General features: G+C 45.1%; 1 protein-coding gene across 1 annotated transcript in view; it reads left to right on the forward strand.

The window, feature by feature from the left end:
- The window catches only part of CREG2 (cellular repressor of E1A stimulated genes 2), a 51,962-nt gene that overhangs the window by 13,141 nt on the left and 17,072 nt on the right, over window positions 1-21,749 (forward strand). Inside the window, exons 4-5 of the mRNA XM_029938496.1 lie at window positions 5-286; window positions 2,560-2,729. Of these exons, the coding sequence (XP_029794356.1) occupies window positions 5-286; window positions 2,560-2,729 (452 nt within the window). The remainder of the gene's footprint in view (window positions 1-4; window positions 287-2,559; window positions 2,730-21,749) is intronic.

Here is a 21,749-nt window from a genome sequence, read left to right on the forward strand (position 1 = left end):
CGAGGTGGACGAGGAGCTGGACAGCGCCTCCACCGAGGAGGCGTTGCCCGCGCTGCTGGAGGACTCGGGCAGCATCTGGCAGCGCAGCTTCCCAGCCTCCGCTCACGAGGAGGACGCGCACCTGCCGGCCCCCGCCGGCGCCGGCCGCGCCAGGCCGCCGCCCGCGCCTCCAGGCATGTTCTCCTACCGGCGCGAGAGCGGCCCGAGGCTGCGCCCCAGCACCGCGCGCTTCCTGGCCCACGCCAGCGCCTGGGGCTGTCTGGCCACCGTGTCCGCCCACGAGAAGGTAAGCACCCCACCCGGCGCCGGCTGCAGGTGCGTGCCCGGCGGTGGCCCGGGGACGCGGTGACGCCAGCTGCCGCTCGCGCGCTCGCATCCAGGACTCACAGACGAGCCCGGCGGGCTGGGTTGCGCTGTGGTCGGCGCGTAAATAGCGGAACCAGATTGTGCTTTGGTTAACCCGGCAACATAGCGGGGTTGGGAGGTGCGGACAGTCAGGCATCCTGCCAGGTGCGTGGGTGTTGGAGCGCAGTCTCGACAGGGTCAAGATGGGTACCCGTAGCCAGCGCCTGACCCGACCCCGGGAGGAGAGAAGCCAGAGTCGCCTTTGGCGTCATGGAGTAGACGCGTGCAGCCTCCCAGCCCACAGCACCCAGCAGACCCGAACTTCCTGGTCCCCTGCTGACACTAGGGACCGTGAGAAAGACACCACGGGGGTTTTGGTGGAAATTCACATTTTGAAATATGGAACTTAAGAGTTTTTCTGGAAAGGCGGCTTAGGGTGCAACGTGTATAAATGCTGGCATGAGCTGGTTTCAGCTGCAGTTTTATCATTCAGTTCACAAATGTTTCACCCACCTGTTAGGTGTGATTCCACCTTAAGCCAAAATGACATGGGTAAATGAAGAGGAAGTGACATCCCTAAGTATACACCATCCAGAAAGCTTTTAGGGCTGGTAAGGTCGATTAAGGGTTTTATGACAGAGAGGTAATTTGAACTCTTGTTTAATTTATACCAAAGAAAATTATTTTTAGGGAATGTATAGGTCATTGGCCAGCTGCAGGTTCTTACTTCAGGTGTGGTCATCTCTTTGGACACTAGCCAAGTCACTGAGTTGTCCACTTTGTTTTTGTCCTCTATGATATTAAGTGGTTGACTATCTTATTACGTTAGTTTTGAAGGTCCTGTTTTATTTTAAAAATATTTAAATGACTTTATTCTGATTATGACAATAATCACATTCACAGCCTCCAAATGGTTCCTCCAGTTATACATTATGCTCCTAAGACATACCTTAAGAAGACATGAAGCTTAAATAATGAGGCTGATCTTGCTCTAAAACACAGATTGTTTTAGAGCAAGGTACGTGGCCGGTTGTGGGTTCGATTCCCACATTGGGTATAGAGATTACTTAAATAAATAAACTTAAAAAAAAAGGATGTAGACAGAGCAAATGTTTTAAAAAACACAAATTATTTCAAGCAATTAAAAGTCTAGTGCCAACATGCTAAAGATATTTTGACTTTCAACATCTCTTTTCTTAAAGTTGTTAGGAATTCCCCGTTCCAATAATAACGTTTAATCCAAATTCAGTCCATTCAGAGAGCATTTGCCCTGTGCATGCCATGTGTGCGAAGCGTGATTCCAGGCAGTTTATGACAAGCTGGAAAACAGAATTTGTAAATGATCCTACAGTGCCAATTTGGAAGACACCTTAACATTGTGTCTTCTCAAACGGTGAAACCCATCTCTTATTCCAGGTCTACACAGCACTGCCGTGCAGTGCTTTAAAGACAAGACAGCTCCTGAGTTCTGAGCTCAGTGACAGTGAGAAATGTTCCATAAACAGTAAATAAAGCTCGTGAAGATTGGAATGCAGGACCCAGCAGGGCCTGGGAAAATCTAAGAAATACTTGTATCCATGGCTACGAATTTCACCTACTCCACTGGATGATCATGACTAAAAATGGGTATAGCATGTTTCTGTGACTTCCTTTTCGCTAAAAGGATGAATTGCTGAATCATATAATGAAAAATTGATTATTATTTTAAAAATGGAGCTACTAAGTGAGAAAGTGGTGTGGCTCTAAAAGAAACAATAATAGAAGGTTCTTGGAGTCTGAAGACCAGGTCCGATATTAAAGTTAAGACTTACGATCTATCCCCGAAGTTTTCAGAACTTTAGGGGAGTCAGTGAAGGCAGTGGGGCTCACAGGGGCAGGTTGTGGAAAAGGTTTTAGCGCACTTCCATAAATTTCACCCCCAGATAACTTCAGCTGTAATAAAGTGAGCGCATTTTCTGTGTACACGAAGAAGCTTCAAGAATAATCCCCTAGCCATCCTTCCAAACAGAATGTCCCTGCTCAGCTCCTCAATAGAGATTCTGGAGCTATCGCTGGGTCAGTTGGGTCAGTTGGGAGCCACTGTGCCTTAACTGACTCCCTGTCAGAAGCCTGGTGATGCTGTGGCATCCTCGTTGCTGTATTTCTTGGCTAAGCTCCCAGCTCAGGTCAGTCCAAAACGCTGCATTGAAAAAGCCTTTTTTTGGTGTTTGTTAGATCGCAGGATTGCCGTTTGGGAACTGCCTGCCCATCAGCGACGGCCCCTTGAACAACAGCACAGGGATTCCTTTCTTCTATGTGACAGCCAAGGACCCTGCAGTGGCCGATCTCATGAAGAACCCCATGGCCTCCCTCCTGCTGCCAGAATCTGAAGGAGAGTTCTGCAGGTAGACCAGGGGGTTGGCCTTGCCCACACAGGTTCTCTGTGTAAAGCAGAGAGGCTATGGGGTGGGACCGTTCTGAGTCACATGACTTAATGGGGGCCCTGAGATGCAAAATGATGTATTCATCAACTTGAAGTGGGAAGAGTATGTATCCTTGGAATCAGATACATAGAATTCCACCACTCACCAAGCTGTGTGATTTGGGGCAAGCTACCTAGTTTTGGAGAGCCTCAGTTTCCTCATCTGTGAGATGGGAATAATAATTTCTACCTCGTAGGGTTACTAGGAGGGTTGAGGGTCTTGTACAATATCTGGTGGGCAAACGGGACCTCTTATTATGATGGGAAAGGGGAGTCAGGGAGGTGAATGAAGAAAGACCCAGTAGTTTGTCTGTGAGGCACATCGTCAGGCATAGACTCTATTTACCACCCCCACGGTCTCCCTTATTCACTCTCTATTTATTGTTTTTCCAATTAGTTTCTAACCCACCATCTTCCACCGCCAGAGATATGTGCACAAAGATGCCACATTCTTTAATACACCCTCTCTTAAAACTCTGAAAGAAAAGACATTTGAGGGCAAATGGAGCATTGATCCAACACCTTTGTCTGAACTGAAAATGTAGAGCTTGAAATTGGATCATACCTGGAGACACCTGCACCAAGCTTGTGTGGGGGCTGCATGCAGGGAGCCCCTTGGGGGGCAGCAAGTGCAACAGGTGGCCTCAGGTGAGTCCCTTAACCCCCAGGACTCTGTCATTTCACCATAAAATGCAGTGACACTTTAGGAACTAGGGTAGGATTTATCCCCAGTTCCAAAGTCCAATTATTTTTTACACAAAGCATAAAAAATATATAAAGCAAACAAATTGATTAGTTCTTTGTAGGGGGTGGTAATAAGCAAAGCCACAACATGCTGTAAAATGCTGTAAATAAAAGACCCTGGCACTTACCCTTGGGACACTGACAGGGAGAGTCAGCATAATGCTGGAGACAGTTTAGCCGACCCAGGTCCTTAGCGGGTATGGCAAGAAGCCAAGAAAAGGGATGTTTCCTCTTTCATGGAATATTCTCTGTGTTCTTGGCCAGGTGGGCTTGCTTGCTGGCACTAGAAGCGTATGCCCAGGATACCTTTCTAAATGTCTGAGGAGTGCCTAGGTCAAGTATCCTAAGAGTAGTCATGAGGCTGAAGTGTGTTGATCCCACACCTGCTCTTGGAGAGGGACAGCAGAACACAGAGCCAGGCACGCAGCGGCTGCAGCTCTCAGATGGTGAAAGGTTCCAGGCGAAAATCAGCAGGAGCTGAAAGCTGGGAGCCATGAGAAATCCAGCTTAGAGAGCGCCTTGCCTGGAGGTGGGCGGGTGGGGGAGGGAATCCAGGTCCGTGAGAACTAGGCATGCTGTCTACATGGCCTGGAACCACACGTGCAAAGCATCTTCTTGGCAGGCCACACGCGGAAAGTGCAAACATCTGTGCACCACGCCAGGGCAGCTCGGAACCAGCAGTGGCTGCCCCAGGCCCGAGGGCCTCAGTATCTCAGCGCACTTAAACTCTGGCCTGGAAGAGGAGGGATGAGCAGCCACCAAGCTACCCAAGTCTAGATCCTCATGGAAGGCTGCTTCTCAGAACTGCTACCTCCCTGCCCTAGTGAAGCTTCTGAAGCATGAAGATACAACTTGAAAAATATGTCCAAACTCAAGGTTAACCCTAGTAAGCACCAAAGCTAAGGTTACCAGCCTTGTTACCACCCCAGGGTCCACCACTTCCAATGAACTGCGTATGTCCAGGGTGACTCCACTGAGTGAGCTTCACAGTCCAAGTTCAATGTTACATTTGAGGTTTTACATCCAGAATCTTGGTAATGTTGAGCCCAGAGACTTAACAAGAAAGACAGGCAAACGCTGAAGCCCTGAGTGAACAAGCCAAGCCGAGCTCCTCGGGTCCCAGGAGCATAACAAGACATCAGGCGGAGATGTCCAGGGTTAGGAACCACCCTGCCAAGCAAGAAGTTCAAGGGACAGCCTGACAAGGCTAGCACAGGCGGCCCCTGCTGCCTGACCCCAGGGCCTAGACAATGGCCAGTGACACCGCAGTTCTTTGTCAAGTGCTTCATAGCATTTCCCACAGAACAGGGGATACAAAAACACCCATTTCTCCTGAAAATGAGGACGATGAGGAGGAGGAGGAAGAGGAGAATGATAAATCACAGCCACCTGATCCTTTCACCTTTGGAAGGCAGCTCATACTCAGAAAAATGAAAATCGCCTTCATTCTATAAAGTGGTTGAATTGAAATTGGGACCCAAAAACTTGCCACAGTTTGGTGCCTTCCGTGTGCTCAGATTCCCTGTGGCTCTGTGCAGCTGGGGAGGGGCCGGGGCTTCCCCGTTTTATCCCAAAGTGGGAAGACACAGCCAGAACTGGTTCCTTCTGTGTGATGCACCCCGGGGCTCTGCAGGCCTGGAGGGCCTCAGCAGCTGCACAAACCATGTTCAGACCGGAAGGAAGCCACTGAAGCACTGAGAAGGAAAAGGAGGCACCTTTCCAGCCATTTCCTGGGCATTTCAGCTAACAAGCTGCCTCTGCATGCATCAGGGTTTGCCTGGTGCCTGCGGAGTCTGACGGGGAGGGGCCGCTGAGCTCCACTGCCACGGACAAGAAGCAGGGCCAAACACAGTTCCCGCCTGAGGGTGAGCGGAAAGCGTCTGATTCTGCTGCAAGAGCTGGCTGAGCAGGCCATCTGCTTTTAGAGCCCCCCACGCCGGCAGGCAGACAGCTGTGTGCGCACGCGTGTGCATGGGGACGCCCCTGTGTGTACTGTCACACGTTCACCCATCATCCGTTCTTGCAACACGAATGTCATCTGCCCCCACTGGTTCCCCAGTGCGCTCTGTCACCTTGAATTCAGCCTCAATCCAGCAGCTGAAGTGATCTTTCAGACTCCAGATCAGATTCTGGAATTCCTCTGCTTAAATGCCTTCATTGGGGAAAAATAACAAAATCCTTTGTAACGGCCTAAGAGGCCTTGTGAGGCCAGGGTCCTGCCTCCTTTTCAGTATAGAGAAGAAAGCCTGGTCCTTTGCTAATTGACTTAATATTTGATGCCTATTTTAATTTTATTAATTTGAGAGGTTTAACCTGAAAGCTCATTGTAATCAAAGTTGATAAATGTGTTTGGTATGTAGCTAAGAAATGCGCTTTTTTGGGAGATATAATTGACATGTAACATTATATTAGTTTAAGGTGTACAATATGTTAATTTGATACATTTATGTATTGCAGTGTGATTAGCACCAGTGTTAACACCCGTCACATCCATGGTTACCATTTCTTGTTTTGTGGTGAGAACATTTAAGATCTGGTCTCTCAGCAACTTTGCAATCTATAATACAGTGTCTTTGTGATCACTGTGATGTGAGTTAACTCCAAAACGTACTCATCTTCCAATTATGTCTGTTCCCTTTGACCAGCGTCTCCCTGATTTCCCCCAATCTTCAGGCCCTGGTAACCACCAACTTCCTCTCTGTTCTGGTGAATTTGGCTTTTTTCCCCTAGATTCCACACATAAGTGAGATCATACTGTATTTGTCTTTCTCTGTCTGTTCTCACTCACCATACTGTCCTCAGGGGCCATCCATGTTGTCCCAAGTGGCAGGATTTCCTTCTTTCTCATGGCTGAGTAATATCCCATTGTATGTATAAGAAATGGTTTTCACTCAGTAACCTCTCATGTATGTTGACACATATCTTGTGTCTCAAAATTGATACTTAGATCCATCAAAACTGCTATGGGTGAAGGACATTGAGCCTTACAACTCTCAGGAACTTTAATGATAAAAATACACAACACATGTTCTTTCCCTAACTGAAGCTGGGTGAAGCCAACATGTGGAGAATAAGGAAAGGAACAAATAGATATCCATGTTTTACAGGTGTATGGGGGACTTACAGAGTGTTTCAGTGAATCTGTAAAATTCAGCGCGGGATACTCCATCCCACCTAGGTAGCGGATTTCCCCCAAACTTTTCACCACCGATACTCTGATCGCTGAACTTACCCTAAAACGTCACAGTAAAGTTACGAGATCTAACTGCACCCAGTTGTCGAGACTACCGTCCCCGTGGCCGGGGCATATTGAATTGGGTGCTATTACCCTGTCTTTCTTCCTGGAGGAGATCATTAGAAAGGGAATCTTACTGGATAATAAGCAGAAAGTGACTTTCAGTACTGATTAAGGACAGGATTGGCGGTTTCTAAAGGACAAAGCTCAGGTCTCCTGACTCAGGTTACCATGACCAACTGAAACTAAGATTCCAGTTTACAAGGCTCACCAGCAATCAGCAGCCCCCTCCCCTCTCATCTCCCTCCCCTTCAAGCACAAAGCATATAGAGATGCTCCTATGCCTCAGTGAATTTATGCTCAGACCAGAAACCCAGTTGTATGAAAATCCAATAAATACTGACTGAGAAACAAAGCCCCCCGGAGAAATTCCTCATCCACTGAAACGTCTTTTCTTATGGAGCCCACAGGCTTGAACACCGTGGATTTTAGGTTTTACATCCTCTCAGAGAGCCAGGGGGAAGCAAGCCCTCTGGGCCAGGAAGGGTTTTTCTACTGAATGACATTCTGTTGGCATCAGATGAATTTTCGTTTTGAAGATCAGGAAATAAATCGAAACAAAAGAGGTTTATCAGATGCTTTTCCTGCAATGAAAAAATTTTGACTGTTAGTTTGGACAAACGCTAGGTTTCTATTCAATTATCAAGAAAGGAGGATCTGAAAACACTTGTTTCCTTTTCCCCAAAAGGCTTTTACTGAAATATTGTCATGGCCCGTTCATTCCCACCAACCGCCCCCACCCCCCTCATCCCCCCACCCTGCCCAAACAACGAGCGTGTCAAAGCTCTTTAATTGACCAGACCTCAGTGTGGTTTGGCATCAGAGGAGATGCTAAGATTCTGGTTTGCAAAGGAATCTAGTTTCTGAGAGGGAAGTGCCAGAGCGTGAGTGGATTGCAGCCCAGTCGGTGTGTAAAACATAGAACGGGAAGCTTTCAGAAACCGTGATCCCTCAGAGTTATTTGCTTCGGGGGTGGGGTACGCGGTACATGTGGCAGATGCAATTCAACACCAAAGAAGAATCACACATCAAAAATGGAGAGCGCACACTGGAGAGTTCGGGACAGTATGGCTTGGACACATATTCCTGCCCAGTCCTCTGAGCAGCCCCTGCATTTGATAGGCACATTGACAGGACAAGAAATTCTTTACGTGAAATGTGGGACAGCGTTGATGGGAGGGCTGCTGTGCCTTTATGCTGTGAGTGCAGGAGAAACACTTGGTTGGCACGCACAGCTAAAATAGTGTGCTGAGTTTAATTATTCTTTCTCTGCAGGAAACAACAAGAAACTCCAGAAATATAAATCCCCTTAGCCTGCATCTTTTTAACTATCCTTGTAGGAACAAAAGATAATGTTGTTCCTCAGCCCAGCCCAATTCCAAGTGTAGATTTGTGCCCCTAGAACTGCGTGTGGAAGGCACTCTTTTCCGTTATTTGTAGAAGGGTTTGCACACAGAGTAAGCATGTGCTTGCAACAGCTTGCCTGCTAATGGCCAGGATGCATCTCCTTCGGCGCTCCACCTACCTGAGTCGCGACAGGCTTTTCAAGGCACAGGGCCCAACCCTCATCAGATAAAGAAGCTGAATTCCGTTTCTCGTTACTGAATTGTGTTCATTCCCCTTCATGGCTACATATAAATCTTCTAAATAGATTGCTCTCTATCTGGTTTCATGTTACCTCTTCTCCTTTGCCCTGAAATCCTGAAGGTAACATTAACCTGAGTTGCCTTTAAAAGAGCTGTCTGGGACAAGCCGGGGAGCCCTGTGGAGAGAAGACACACTGAGCAGGTGTTTGAGTATTCTCTCCCATCTTCCACTCATTTCCACGGTCAGCACTCCCAGCACCCTGCCGCCACTTCTTTCTCCCTAATTCCGTCTCAGCTCCATGAAGTTCTGTCCCCGTGACTCCCAGGGCACTCATTTCATGGGTCCATTGATGATTCTGGTTCCTCTGTGTTTCTACTGCCTCTTTCCTGCATCTCTGACTCCCTCCCGATCCAGTTCACAATGTTTTATTCACCTGATAGGCATGATTCCTCCTTGAGCTGAAACAATATGAATTCATCAGGATGTAACTTCCATAAATATACACCTTCCAGAAAGCTTCTAGGGTTGCTGAGACAGATTTAAGAGTTTTATTACAAGGCCCCTAGCCCCTGGAAATCAATAATCTATTTTGTTTATCTATTGGATTTGTCTATTCTGGACCTTTCCTATGAGTGTAATTATATGATGTGTGGTTTTTGTGACTGATTTCTTTCACTTAGCACAATGCTTTGCCGATGCAAAATGAACAGACCTTTGAGAATCCCTAAAAGCAAGAAAGTATTTTATCCAAGCCCAAGTGAAGACAACTGCCTGGGAAACACACTCTTCACAGGGAAGAAAGCACTCTGGAGAATGAATCATTTTTACAGAGTTATATCATTTTAACATCTTGTAAAAGCTCAAACAATTATGGATTAGCATGTAGGCAGGAGTCACAAGTTTTATCATAAAGCAATGCAGGGAGCAGAGCATTGATACCTCAAGGACAAGATGGTTTGCCTTTAGGCTCCTCACTCACAAAGCAGGTGTACGATGTGTGCGTGGCAGGCCATAAGTCAGGCTTTGGGGTTACAAAAACGTACAGTCACGCGGATTTAGAAAGCATCTAAAATGGCTTCTATTAGAGGTCATGCTGTTAGAGTTTTTCTCCCATCAGCTTTCAGGACTCATTATGTTCTAGCATGGATCAATACTTCATTCTTTTTATCACCAAATACAGTTTTATTGTATGAATATGCTACATTTTATTTATCTATTTTTATTTATCTGTTCATCAGTTGATGGACATTTGCTCCCATGTTTTGATTATTGCAAATTATGCTGCTATGAATATTTGTGTACAAGTTTGTGTATGGACATTTTTTTTCAGTATTCTTTGGTATACACCTAAGAGTGAAATTGCTGGGTCATATGGTAACTATGTGTTTAACTTTTCGAGGAAATGACTGTTTTCTTCACTGGATGCACCATTTTATCTTCCCATTAGCAACATAGGAGGTTTCCAGTTCTGTAGAACCCCATTAACACTTGTTTTGCTTTTCTATGATAGCCATCCTAGTGGGTAAGGAGTGGTATCTCTTGTGGTTTTGATAAATATTTCCCTAATGGCTACTGATATTAAGCTTCTTTTCATGTTCTTATTAGCTATCTGTAGATTTTCTCTGGAGAACTATTTAATGCCTTTACCCATTTTTAAAATGTTTATTTATTGTCAACATAGCTAACATATAGTGTAGTCTTGGCTTCAGGAGTAGATTCCCATGATTCATCACTTACATACAACACCCAGGGCTCATCCCAACAAGTGCCCTCCTCAATGCCCATCACCCATTTTCCCCACCCCCAACACCCTATCCCGATCAATCCTCAGTTTATTCTCTATATTTAAGAGTCTCTTATGGTTTGCCTTTCTCTCTGTTTGTATCTTATTTTTCCTTCCCTTCCTCCATGGTCTTTTGTTAAGTTTCTCAAATTCCACACATGAGTGAAATCATATGATATTTGTCTTTCTCTGTCTTATTTCACTTAGCGGAATACCCTTCAGCTCCATCCACGTTGTTGCAAATGGCAAGATTTCATTCTTTTTCATCACTGAGTAATATTCCGGTGTGTGTGTGTGTGTGTGTGTGTGTGTGTGTGTGTGTGTGTGTGTGTATGTATATATATATACACACACACAGTACATTTTCTTTTTCCATTTGTGAATTGGCCATTTGGGGTCTTTCCATAATTTGGATATTGTTGATAGCACTGTTATAAACTTTGGGGTGTGTGTGCTCCTATGTCAGTACTCCTGTATCCTTTGGATAAATTCCTAGTAGTGCTATTGCTGGGTCACAGAGTAAATCTTTTTTTTTTAATTTTTTGAGGAACCCCCACACTGTTTTCCAAAATGGGTGCACCAGTTTCCATTCCCACCAGCAGTGCAAGAGGGTTTCCCTTTCTCCACATCCTCGCCAGCATCTGTTGTTTCCTGAATTGTTCATTTTAGCCACTTCGACCAGTATGAGGTGGTATTTCAATGTGGTTTTGATTTATATTTCCCTGATGATGCACAATGTTAAGCATCTTTTCATGTGTCTGTTGGCCATCTGGATGTCTTCTTTGGAAAAGTGTCTATTCATTTCTTCTGCCCATTTCTTCACTGGATTCTTTTTCAGGTATTGAGCTTGCTAACTTTTTTATAGATTTTTGATACTAACTCTTTATCTGATATGTCATTTGCAAATATCTTCTCCCATTACGCTGGCTGCCTTTTAGTTTTGTTGATTGTTTCCTTTGCTGTGCAAAAGCTTTTTATATTGATGAGGTTCCAATAGTTTGTTTTTGCTTTTATTTCCCTTGCCTTTGGAGACATGCCAAGGTCAAAAAGGTTGCTTCCTGTGTTCTCCAGTAGGATTTTGATGGTTTCCTGTCTCATTTAGGACTTTCATCCATTTAAAAATTGGGGGGGGGGGGTCACCTGGGTGGCTCAGTCGGTTAAGTGGCCGACTTCGGCGCTCAGGTCATGATCTCGCAGTTCGTGAGTTCGAGCCCCCCATTGGCCTCTGTGCTGACAGCTCAGAGCCTGGAGCCTGCTTCAGAGTCTGTGTCTCCTCTCTCGGCCCTTCCCCTGCTCATGCTCTGTCTCTCTGTCTCTTAAAAAATAAACATTAAAAAATATTTTTAAAAAAGTTTTTGTATGTATGATATTAGAAAGTGGTCCAGTTTCATTCTTCTGAATGTTGCTGTCCAGTTCTACCAACACCATTTGCTAAAGAGACTGTCTTTTTTTTCACTGGATGCTCTTTCCTACTTTGTCAAAGATTAGTTGACCATATATTTTTGGGCCATTTCAGGGTTCTCTATTCTGTTCCTTTGGTCTTTGTCTGTTTTTGTGCCAATACCATACTGTCTTGATTATTACACTTTGTAATAGAGGCTAAAGTCCAGCATTGGGATGCCTCTAGCTTTAGTTTTCTTTTTCAACATTACTTTGGCTATCCAGGGTCTTTTGTGGTTCCATACAAGTTTTAGACATTTTTGTTCTAGCTCTGTGAAGAATGCTATTGCTATTTTGACTGGGATTGTTTTGAATGTGTAGATTGCTTTGGGTAGGATAAACATTTTAACAATATTTGTTTTTCCAATCCATGACCAGGTGATGTTTTTCCATTTCTTGGTGTCTTCTTCAATTTCTTTCATAAGCTTTCTCTAGTTTTCAGCATACAGATATTTTACCTCTTTGGTTAGGGCTACTCCTAGATATAGTTTTTGGTGCAATTGTAAATGGAATCAATTCCTTGATATCTCTTTCTGTTGCTTCTTTATAGTGTATAGAAATGCAACTGATTTCTGTACATTGATTTTTGTGTTTTTTTGTTTTTTTTTAATTTTTTTTCATGTTTTATTTATTTTTGATACAGAGAGAGACAGAGCATGAGAGAGGGAGGGGCAGAGAGAGAAGGAGACACAGAATCGGAAGCAGGCTCCAGGCTCTGAGCTAGTTGTCAGCACAGAGCCTGACGCGGGGCTCGAACCCACGAATGTGAGATCTGACCTGAGCCGAAGTCGGAGGCTTAACCGACTGAGCCACCCAGGCGCCCCTGATTTTGTATCCTGCGACTTTGCTGAATTCATGTATCAGTTCTAGCAGTTTTTGATGGAGTTATCTGGGTTTTCCCCATCATGTCATCTGGGAGGAGTGCAAGTTTGACTTCTTCCTTGCTAATTCGGATGCCTTTTATTTCTTACTAAGTTGAATAACAGTGGTGAGAATGGACACCCTGTCATGTTCCTGATCTCAGGGGAAAAGCTCTCAGTGTTTGCCCATTGAGGATGGTAATAGCTGTGGGCCTTTCACATATGGTTTTTATGATGATAAAATATGTCCTTTCTAGCCAGACTTTCTTGAGGGTTTTAATAAGAAAGGATGTTGTATTTTGTCAAATGCTTTTTCTGCATCTATTGACAGGATCATATGGTTGTTATCCTTTCTTCTATTAATGTGATGTATCACATTGATTGATTTGTGAATATTGAACCAGCCCTGCAGCCCGGGAATGAATCCCACTTGATCATGGTGAATAATTCTTTTAATATTCTGTTGAATCCTGTTTGCTAGTATCTTTTTTTTTTAACTTTTTAACGTTTATTTTTGAGAGAGAGAGAGAGAGAGAGCAGGGGAGGGCAGAGAGAGGGGGAAACATAGACTCTGAAGCAGGCTCCAGGCTCAGAGCTGCCAGCAGAGAGCCCAATGTGGGCGTCCAACTCATGAACCGTGAGATCATGACCTGAGCCAAAGTCAGATGCTTAACCAACTGAGCAACTAAGTGCCCCTCAATTTGCTGGTATATTGTTGAGAATTTTACATTCCATGTTCATCAGGGATATTGGCTTGTAATTCTTTTTAGTGGGCCTTTGGTTTGGGAATCAAGGTAATGCTGACTTTATTGAATGAATTTGGAAGCGTTTCTCCCGTTTCTATATTTTAAAAAGCTGGAGAACAGGGAATAACTTTATTTTATTGTCTGGTAAAGTTCCCCTGGGAAGCCATCTGGCTCAGAACTCTTATTTGTTGGAAGATTTTTGAAAACTGATTCGATTTCTTCACTAGTTATGGGTCTGTTCAGATTTTCTATTTCTTCCCGTTTGAGTTTTGGTAGTGTGTGGATGTCTAGGAATTTTTTCATCTCTTCCAGACTGTCCAATTTGCTGGCATATCGTTTCTCATAGTATTCTCTAATAACTGTGTTTCTGTGATGTTGTTTGTGATCTCTTCTCTTTCATTTGTGATTTTATCAGTTTGGGTCCTCTGTCTTTTCTTTTTGAGAAGTCTGGCTAGGGGTTTATTCAATTCTGTGTATTCTTTCAATAGTATGAGCTGTTTTTGGATTCTATATTGTTTATTTCTGCTCTAATCTTTATTATTTCTCTTCTTTGGCTGACTTTGGGCTTTCTTGGCTGCTGCCTTTATAGTTTCTTCAGGTGTGATGTTAGGTTATATATTTGGGACCTTTCTTGCTTCTTGAGTTAGGCCTGAATTGCAATAATTTTTCCTCTTAGGACTGCTTTTGCTGCATCCCAAAGGGTTTGGACTGTCGTGTTTTCATTTTCATTTGCTTCCATATATTTTTAAGGTTCTCCTTTAATTTCCTGGTTGACCCATTCATTCTTTAGTAGGATATTCTTTAACCTCCATGTATTTGGGCTCTTTCCAAAATTTTTCTTGTGGTTAATTTCAAGTTTTGTAGTGTTGTGATTTGAAAATATGCATGGTATGGTCTCGATCCTTTTATATTTGTTGACGGCTGTTTTGTGACCTAATATGTGATCTGTTTTGGAAAATGTTCCATGTGCACTTGAGAAGAATGGGTATTCTGCTGCTTTGGGGTAAAAATTTTTGAATATATCTGGTAACTCCATCTGGTGCAATGTGTCATTCCGAGCCATTGTTTCCTTATTGATTTTCTGCCTAGATGATCTGTCATTGCTGTACATGGAGTATTAAAGTCCCCTACAATCATAATATTATTATCTATGCATTTATTTATGTTTGTGATTAATTGGTTTACAGATTTGGGCGCTCCACATTGGGTGCATAAACATTTACAATTGCTAGCTCTTATTGATGACTAGACCCCTTCATTGTGGTATAATCCTTTTCTTTATCTCTTATTACAGTGTTTGTTTTAAAACCTAGTTTATCTGATACAAATTTGGCTACTCCATCTTTCTTTTGACATCCAGTAGCATGACAGATGGTTCTCCATCCCCTCACTTTCAATCTGTAGGTGTCCTCAGGTTTAAAATGAGTCTCTTGTAGGCAGAATATAGATGGATCTTGGTTTTGTTGTTTTTTAAAATATTTTTTAATGTTTATTTATTTTTGAGAGGGAGAAAGAGTGACAGAGTGTGAGCAGGGGAGGGGCAGAGAGAGAGAGAGACAGACAGGGACACACAGATTTCAAAGCAGGCTTCAGACTCTGAGCTGTCAGCACAGAGCCCTATGCAGGGCTCAAATTCACAAACTGCAAGATCATGACCTGAGCCGAAGTCAGATGCTTAACTGACTGAACCACCCAGAAGCCCCCATGGATCTTATTTTTTTATCCATTCTGATACCCTGTCTTTTGATTGGGGCATTTAGCTTATTTGCCTTCAGAGTGATTATTGAAAGATATAGATTTAGTGCCAGTGTGTTATCTATAGGTTTCACATTTGTGATGATGTCTCTGGTCCTTTGTAGTCTTTTCTGCTTTCCACTCACAGAGTCCCTCTTAGGCTCTCCTGTAGGGCTGGTTTAGTGGTCATAAAGTCCTTTAGTTTTTGTTTGTCTGGGAAAGCCTTGGTCTCTCCTTCTATTTTGAATGACAGCCTTGCTGAATAAAGGATTCTTGGCTGCATATTTTTCCTGTTCAGCACATTGAATATTTCCTGCCACTCCTGTCTGGCCTGCCAAGTGGAGAGGTCTGCTACTGTCCTTATGTGTCTGTCCTTGTGGGTTAAGGCCCTTATGTCCCTAGCTGTTTTCAGAATTCTCTCTTCATCTTTGTATTTTGCCCAGTTTGCCCACTATGATTGTCATGGTGTTGACCTGTTTTTGTTGATTTTGAAGAAAGTTCTCTTGGACTTGGATGTCTGTTTCCTTCCCCAGATTAGGAGAGTTCTCAGCTACATAATTTTTTCAAATAAACCTTCTGACTCTTTCTCTTTTTCTTTTTCTGGAATTCCTGTGATATGGATATTATTTGATTTTACTGAATCACTTAGGTCTCTAACTCTACCCTCTTGGTCTAGTAATTTCCTTTCCCTCTTTTTTTCAGTTTCATAATTTTCCATAATTTTATCTTCTATTTCACCTATTCTCTCCTCTGGTTCTTCCATCCTTGCTGTCACTGCACCTAGTTTATTTTGCATCTCATTTACAACATTTCTTAATTAATCATGACTATTTCTAAGGTCTTTGATCTCTGCTGCAATAGATCTCTGCTGTCTTCTATACTTTTTTCAAGCCCAGCCATTAGTCGTATGACTATTATCCTAAATTCTTATTCAGATATATTGTTTATATCTGTTTTGAGCAATTCTCTGTGTCCCTTCTTCCTGGAGTTTCTTTTAGGAGAATTCTTCCATTTCATCATTTGGGCTATATATATGAGCCTAAGTCCAAAGGGAAAAAAAAGGAGGGTAGAAAGAAAAAGGAGGGAAAGGAGAAGAGAAGGAAAGAAAAGAGAAAAGAAAAAAATAAAAAATAATAATAACACATTTTTAAAGGACAGTCTGCCATCCCAACCGCAGGACAGTTGTCTGCTGCTGTTGGGACAGGTGGCTGTGCTTGTCTGGAGAAGAGGTCATCTGGCTCAGTCAGTGTCAGCCCCTGTCCAGTAAATAAGCAATTACCAGCCCGGAGGAGCGGGGCTTGGTGTCAGCGGTCCTGTCTCTGCCTGGGTCTGCCGTCCTGTCCCTGAAACCCCACCATGTTGGTGGTGGGGAGGAAAATGGTGACATCCCAGTCTCTCCTCCCTGGACTGGGTGTCACAAACCAGGCAGTCCTCACAGACTGGCACGGGCAGCTCGTCCTGCTCCACAGTCTCCCACGCCTGCTCGACCCTCAGCTGGGATTCAAACCCCGATATCTTAAAGGATCCCACACTGTGTGGACCCTGTCTGGGGTAGTGCCACTCCGCCCAGTCGACAAAGGCCTTGGGGGACAGTACACCCTCTTCCCACAATACTCAAGAGAGGGGACCGTTCTCTCCCAGCACCCCCGATACTGCTCCCGCGCCAGGGACCGGCCCCTTCCGCGTCAGGCACCTGCACTTGGCAGTGAGTCTCCTCCAGAAAAAGTCAGGCACCCTGAACACTCTTCCCTTCAGCTCCTAAGGCTGTTTGCGAGGTAGAAACTGCACAGTAGAAGCTCTGTATTTCTCGTTCCCCAGTACATGGTCCAGAAAGGGTTTTCTCTCGTGTCCAAACACAGTTTCTCTTCCTCTCCCTTTAGTCTCTCCACGGAGGGGGTCCGCACTCCTCGTGCCTATGCCGCTGTCTTCTCTCTCCCAATCCGCAGATGCACAGCCCTGTCCCGCCAGGCTCTCTCCACCCACCTGTGAAGAGGTTTCTGTCGCTCTACCGCCTGGGTTTCCCTGGGTGTCCCAAGTGATCTGTCTGTGGGACAGGGAAATCCCAGTCCCCCTCCTCTCCACCATCTTAACTTGCCTTTACCTATTTTTAAGTGGGATGTTTCTCTTTTTACCTCAGTTTCCAGAGTGCTTTCTATATTCTGGATATGACCCTTATCAGATTTATAATTTGCAAATATTTTCCTAATGCAATTTTGTCTAATTTCCTCTTCTTTTCTCATTGGAAGAATTAGAAAAACTAAGCATTCAATATTGGAAATTTAAATTGTATATATTGTTGGTCAGTGTCTTTTTGCTTCTGTGAGCTGGGCCTCCCTCATCAGAAAAAGTACATAATTGGGGCACCCAGGTGGTTCAGTGGATCTGACTTTGGCTCAGGTCATGATCTCATGGTTTATGGGTTCGAGCCCCGCATCAGGCTCTGTGCTAACAGCTCAGAGCCTGGAGCCTGCTTCAGCTTCTGTGTCTCTCGCTCTCTCTGCCTGTCCCTCACCCATTCACTCTGTCTCTTTCTGTCTCTCAAAAATAATAAACGTTACGAAAAAGTACATAATTGAAGTAACTTTCCTGAGATTATACAGATGTGAACCTAAATTATCTAATGTGTAGAATGGTAAGAAAATGTCTAAGAAAAAAGATTTTATTTTTTAAAATATTATTTATTTTGAGAGGAGAGAAGGGGCAGAGAGAGAGGGAGAGAGAGGATCCCAAGCAGGCTCCACACTCAGCATGGAGCCTGACATGGGGCTCGATCTCGTGATCCACCATGAGATCATGGCCTGAGCCGAAATCAAGAGTCAGACACTCAACTGACCATCCCACCCAGGTGCCCCAAAAAGATTTTAATTAACTGGATTACAAAGGAGTGTATGAGGGAAAGCTATTATTCTAATCTTGTAAAGATGAGGTGAGGAGATACTGACAATAAATTCAATTAAGCATTAATTGAATTAAGCACATTCTGAACAAAGGAACATACTAAATATTGTGATGAAAGTAAGAAAGTAAGAAATTTTTCTTTCAAATGATATTTATCAAGCACTCACTATGTGCCAAGCACACATAATTAAGACTCAAAGACATGGGCTTTTCCCTACTTTTTTGTCACCAGTCATTTGGCCAAGACAGAGAGATCAAACACGTGACCATGTACTTGAAGGGCCCTGTTAGAATCACACTGTCCACAATAGGAGACATGAGTAGGATTCCACATAGTAGCCATGATCTCCACCGGCTCACATCTGTCTGTCCCCCGTTTCCATGTCATCCAACTCAACCCGACCTGTCCTTCAAAGCTAAGACACTAACTTCTTGCAAGTCCCTTCCTTTCTTTACCTCTTCCTCACCATCTTAAGGCTGCATTCACATTTTCTAGTCCCAGTAATTACCAGTTCATTCCCCAGGATGCATTTTGTTTCTGTCTGACTCATGTGAAGAGCCCAGGTCTCAGCCCCCCAGCCTGCCCAGTCCCAGGCCCCCTACTCCAAGAAGCCCACTCCCCCCACCCAGGCCTGCCAAGACAGTGGGGTATTTGCACGCTCTTCACTTGCTGATCCTCCTTTGCTCCCCATTGCCTTCTGCCCTCTTCCTCTTGAGGTCCACGCAGTGCGGGCAGAGCTGGGGTTAACCGGGCTGCAAGCAGATGAGATTCACACGTACCAAAGCTGCCCCTGTAAAATGGGCCAAGGCTCCCAAGTGCGTGGAAGCCTGTGAGGACTTGGCCATAGGCTGCCGCCTTCCAGTTTACAGACTAGGACTCGAGGGGCTGAGAGCCCGAAGGCAGAATCGTGGAGGGTGCAGGATTTGGTCATCGCCCTCCCCACCACATGGTCTCTGCAAATGGCTCTAGTGAGCACACACACACTCCGGCTTTGGCTCCCCTATAGCGACCGTCTTTCCTCCTCTCCTGTCAAGGGAGTGACGTGTTGGAGTGCCAGGCTGCGCCCCTGGTTTAACTCATTGTTTGCTGCACATGTCCAAGGAAACCACAAGGATTTGGAGAGGGACAGCTGAACATTAAATGCAAGATGGTGTCATTGGATAATGTGTATGTCACGTAGTAGCCTAGAGCGACAACTGCTTGATAACTGTAACACAGGATAAGGACAAAAGCAAAGCTCCCTCTGAGGGTTCCTGTGGTCTGTATATGCCTCTCCATGGAGCTGCTGTGCTATCTCTGTGGCAGGAGAGCCCTGGTGGATCTAAGAAGCACAGGTGGCCAGAGCTGAGCAGCAAGCCCTGGGTTCTGGCAGTGCCAGCAGAGTGGCAGAGGGAGCTGGGGTGGGATCTCTGAACCAGTGCCAGGACAGCACCCAGTCAGAGACCAGCACCGCAGGTGAGGAGCTACCAGGATACCCCAGCCCCTGTTTCTGAAGATCGCATGACGTCCCTGCTCTAGTCACTGGCCACCCTGCATCGCGTGGATGGAGAGTGCCTCTGCTCCTTACCTCCAGCCTCCTGCCGCACTGCTGGGCAGCCCTTCCAAGCTCTGTTCTCCTGCTTGTGACTTTCTTTTCTTCTCTGAGTCTCACCAACCTCCCCAAGCAAAACCAACCCTTCTGGGTCTCCTGCCTCTACAGGAACCTGCAATGCAATAATGTCGAGAGGATGCCATTTGCAGGACTGCACACATTTAACCTCTCCTTCTTCCCTCCCGCACACCAGCCTCGGTGCACTGGGGAGGGGGCCTCACTGTGCCCTGATCACCCAGACTCATTGACATGCTTTCGTAAACACAAGAGCAGACCTTCCTGAGATGCACTCGCTACCCTCCGCTCCCACCGCATTCTCTGCCCTAATCACACAGCCACGCAGGAATTCATGGCCAGCTGCAGTCAGTTAATGTTTCTTTAGTAGTGAGTTTACTTTCTTGCTCCATCAGGAGCCAAAGAATGTAGCTAAGCTAGAGTTGGAGGTCAGGAAATAGCAGATGGGTACCAGACTTGGGGGCTATGCAAAGTGATTACCAGGAAACAAGAGGCGAAGGGCAGACTTGGGGGAGGCCCAGTGGGAGAGGAGGCCGCTCCTTTCATGCCCGTGCTGCACACGTCCCCAAGCTGGGGACGGACCAGAAAGGCCCTGACTGATCCAGAAAGAACAAGGCCCCCAGTAGACTCCAAACTTAGCACCAGCAAGGTCTTTTCCATTATTTGACTCTGTAATCCATATGCTATGAAATATTTTTGTCTTATGGGAAGACGGCATTTTAAAATAATTTGTCCCCATCTTATTACTCAAAGATACATATACATATGCAAATCAGAGCTTGTGATCAGCATGACATTTTCACCTCACTGATTCCAGAGTGATGTAATTCCAAACAAAAGCAAAGAAACTCAATGGTTTTACATTGTGTTGAGAACAGGTCTAAGATTTTATCCTATTTACAAGCAAGTTGTTCATGTTCCTTCTCACCAACAAGGGAGCCATGGTTCGTGGATGTTGGCAGAAGACACAAAACTCATGGGTCAAGGAAACAGGACTGTTATTCACAGCAGGAGCAGCGGCCAGAGCAGCAGTGTTTCATGGCAGGAGTTCCCATGGGCCCTAATTCCACAGGGACGTGAAGAGGCCCCGGGGCATGTGTACGCACGGTGGGTTGTGTTATGGGAGAGAAGCCCCGGCCCAGAGAACAAAACCTTGTATAACAGGGAGCAGGCCTGCCTGCCGTCCCCCGCCCCCAAGAAAGACAGCAGCCCCATCCTGCTAGACAGTAAATAAGCCTGCCCTTTGCCTCAGAGGGAGACACTCTATCTTCCAAGGCTATTTGCTCTATATATAAAGATCTTCAGGGAAAAGATTGGCTCCAAACACAGGGAGCTAGTCCTCTGCTCACAAGATTTCAAAACCACGAGAGAGCCAGGGAGAACTTCTACCAAACAGGTGGTGTATAGAGTCTTATCTCAAAGAAGTGCATAAAGTTGTGAATATTAAATACAGGCCATTTTTGCTTCGCATGATCCCGCGTTAATGGAAAAGATGCCTATGGGAACCACCCTTTCTTTACACAGTTCCACCATGACTTTACTGCCTGTATTGAGAATAGTTTGTGGGTCACTATTTTTTAAGTGTTTATTTATTTTTGAGAGAGAAGAGTGTGAGTCAGGGAGGTGCGGAGAGGGAGCGAGCACCGCTCTGACAGCAGAGAGCCCCATGTGAGTCTCAAACTCATGAACCGTGACATCATGACTGGAGCCAGAGTCAAATGCTCAACTGACTGAGCCACCAAGGCACCCCAGTAGATTACTATTAATACCACCCAGCATTAGATGAGCATGCGTTGACCATAGGATCCATTCTAAGAACAGGAAGAGTTCCAGACACTGTAAACCCTTCTATCAGTGAGGAACCTCTCAGTTACAAGAAATAGAAAAATAAGCTCAGATGTGCTTAGAGAATTAAAGAAATTGATTAGTTGACATATTTGAAAAGTCCAGAGGTAGGCTTTTCTTCGGGGCTCTGCAGGGTCAGCCAAAATGAGATTTTCCCATTTCTCCACTCTGCCTCCACCAGTGTCTGCTTCATCTTAAGGATGGTCCCACTTGTGATGCAGATGTGGAAACTTCTAGATTGCTCTCTGTTTATGTCCAGCGAAAACAGGCACCTCCCCAGGTAGACTCCAAAGGAGAGTAAGAGGGTTGCCATTCCAGGAGTCCCCAGCAAGTAGGTCCTTGAGCTTTAATGACCGAACTTCTTGTGCCACTCTCTGAATCGTTACTCTGGCCAGGAGATAGCG

The sequence above is a fragment of the Suricata suricatta genome, chromosome 4 (genome assembly GCF_006229205.1).
Source record: "Suricata suricatta isolate VVHF042 chromosome 4, meerkat_22Aug2017_6uvM2_HiC, whole genome shotgun sequence".
In the NCBI taxonomy this organism is placed as follows: Eukaryota; Metazoa; Chordata; class Mammalia; order Carnivora; family Herpestidae; genus Suricata; species Suricata suricatta.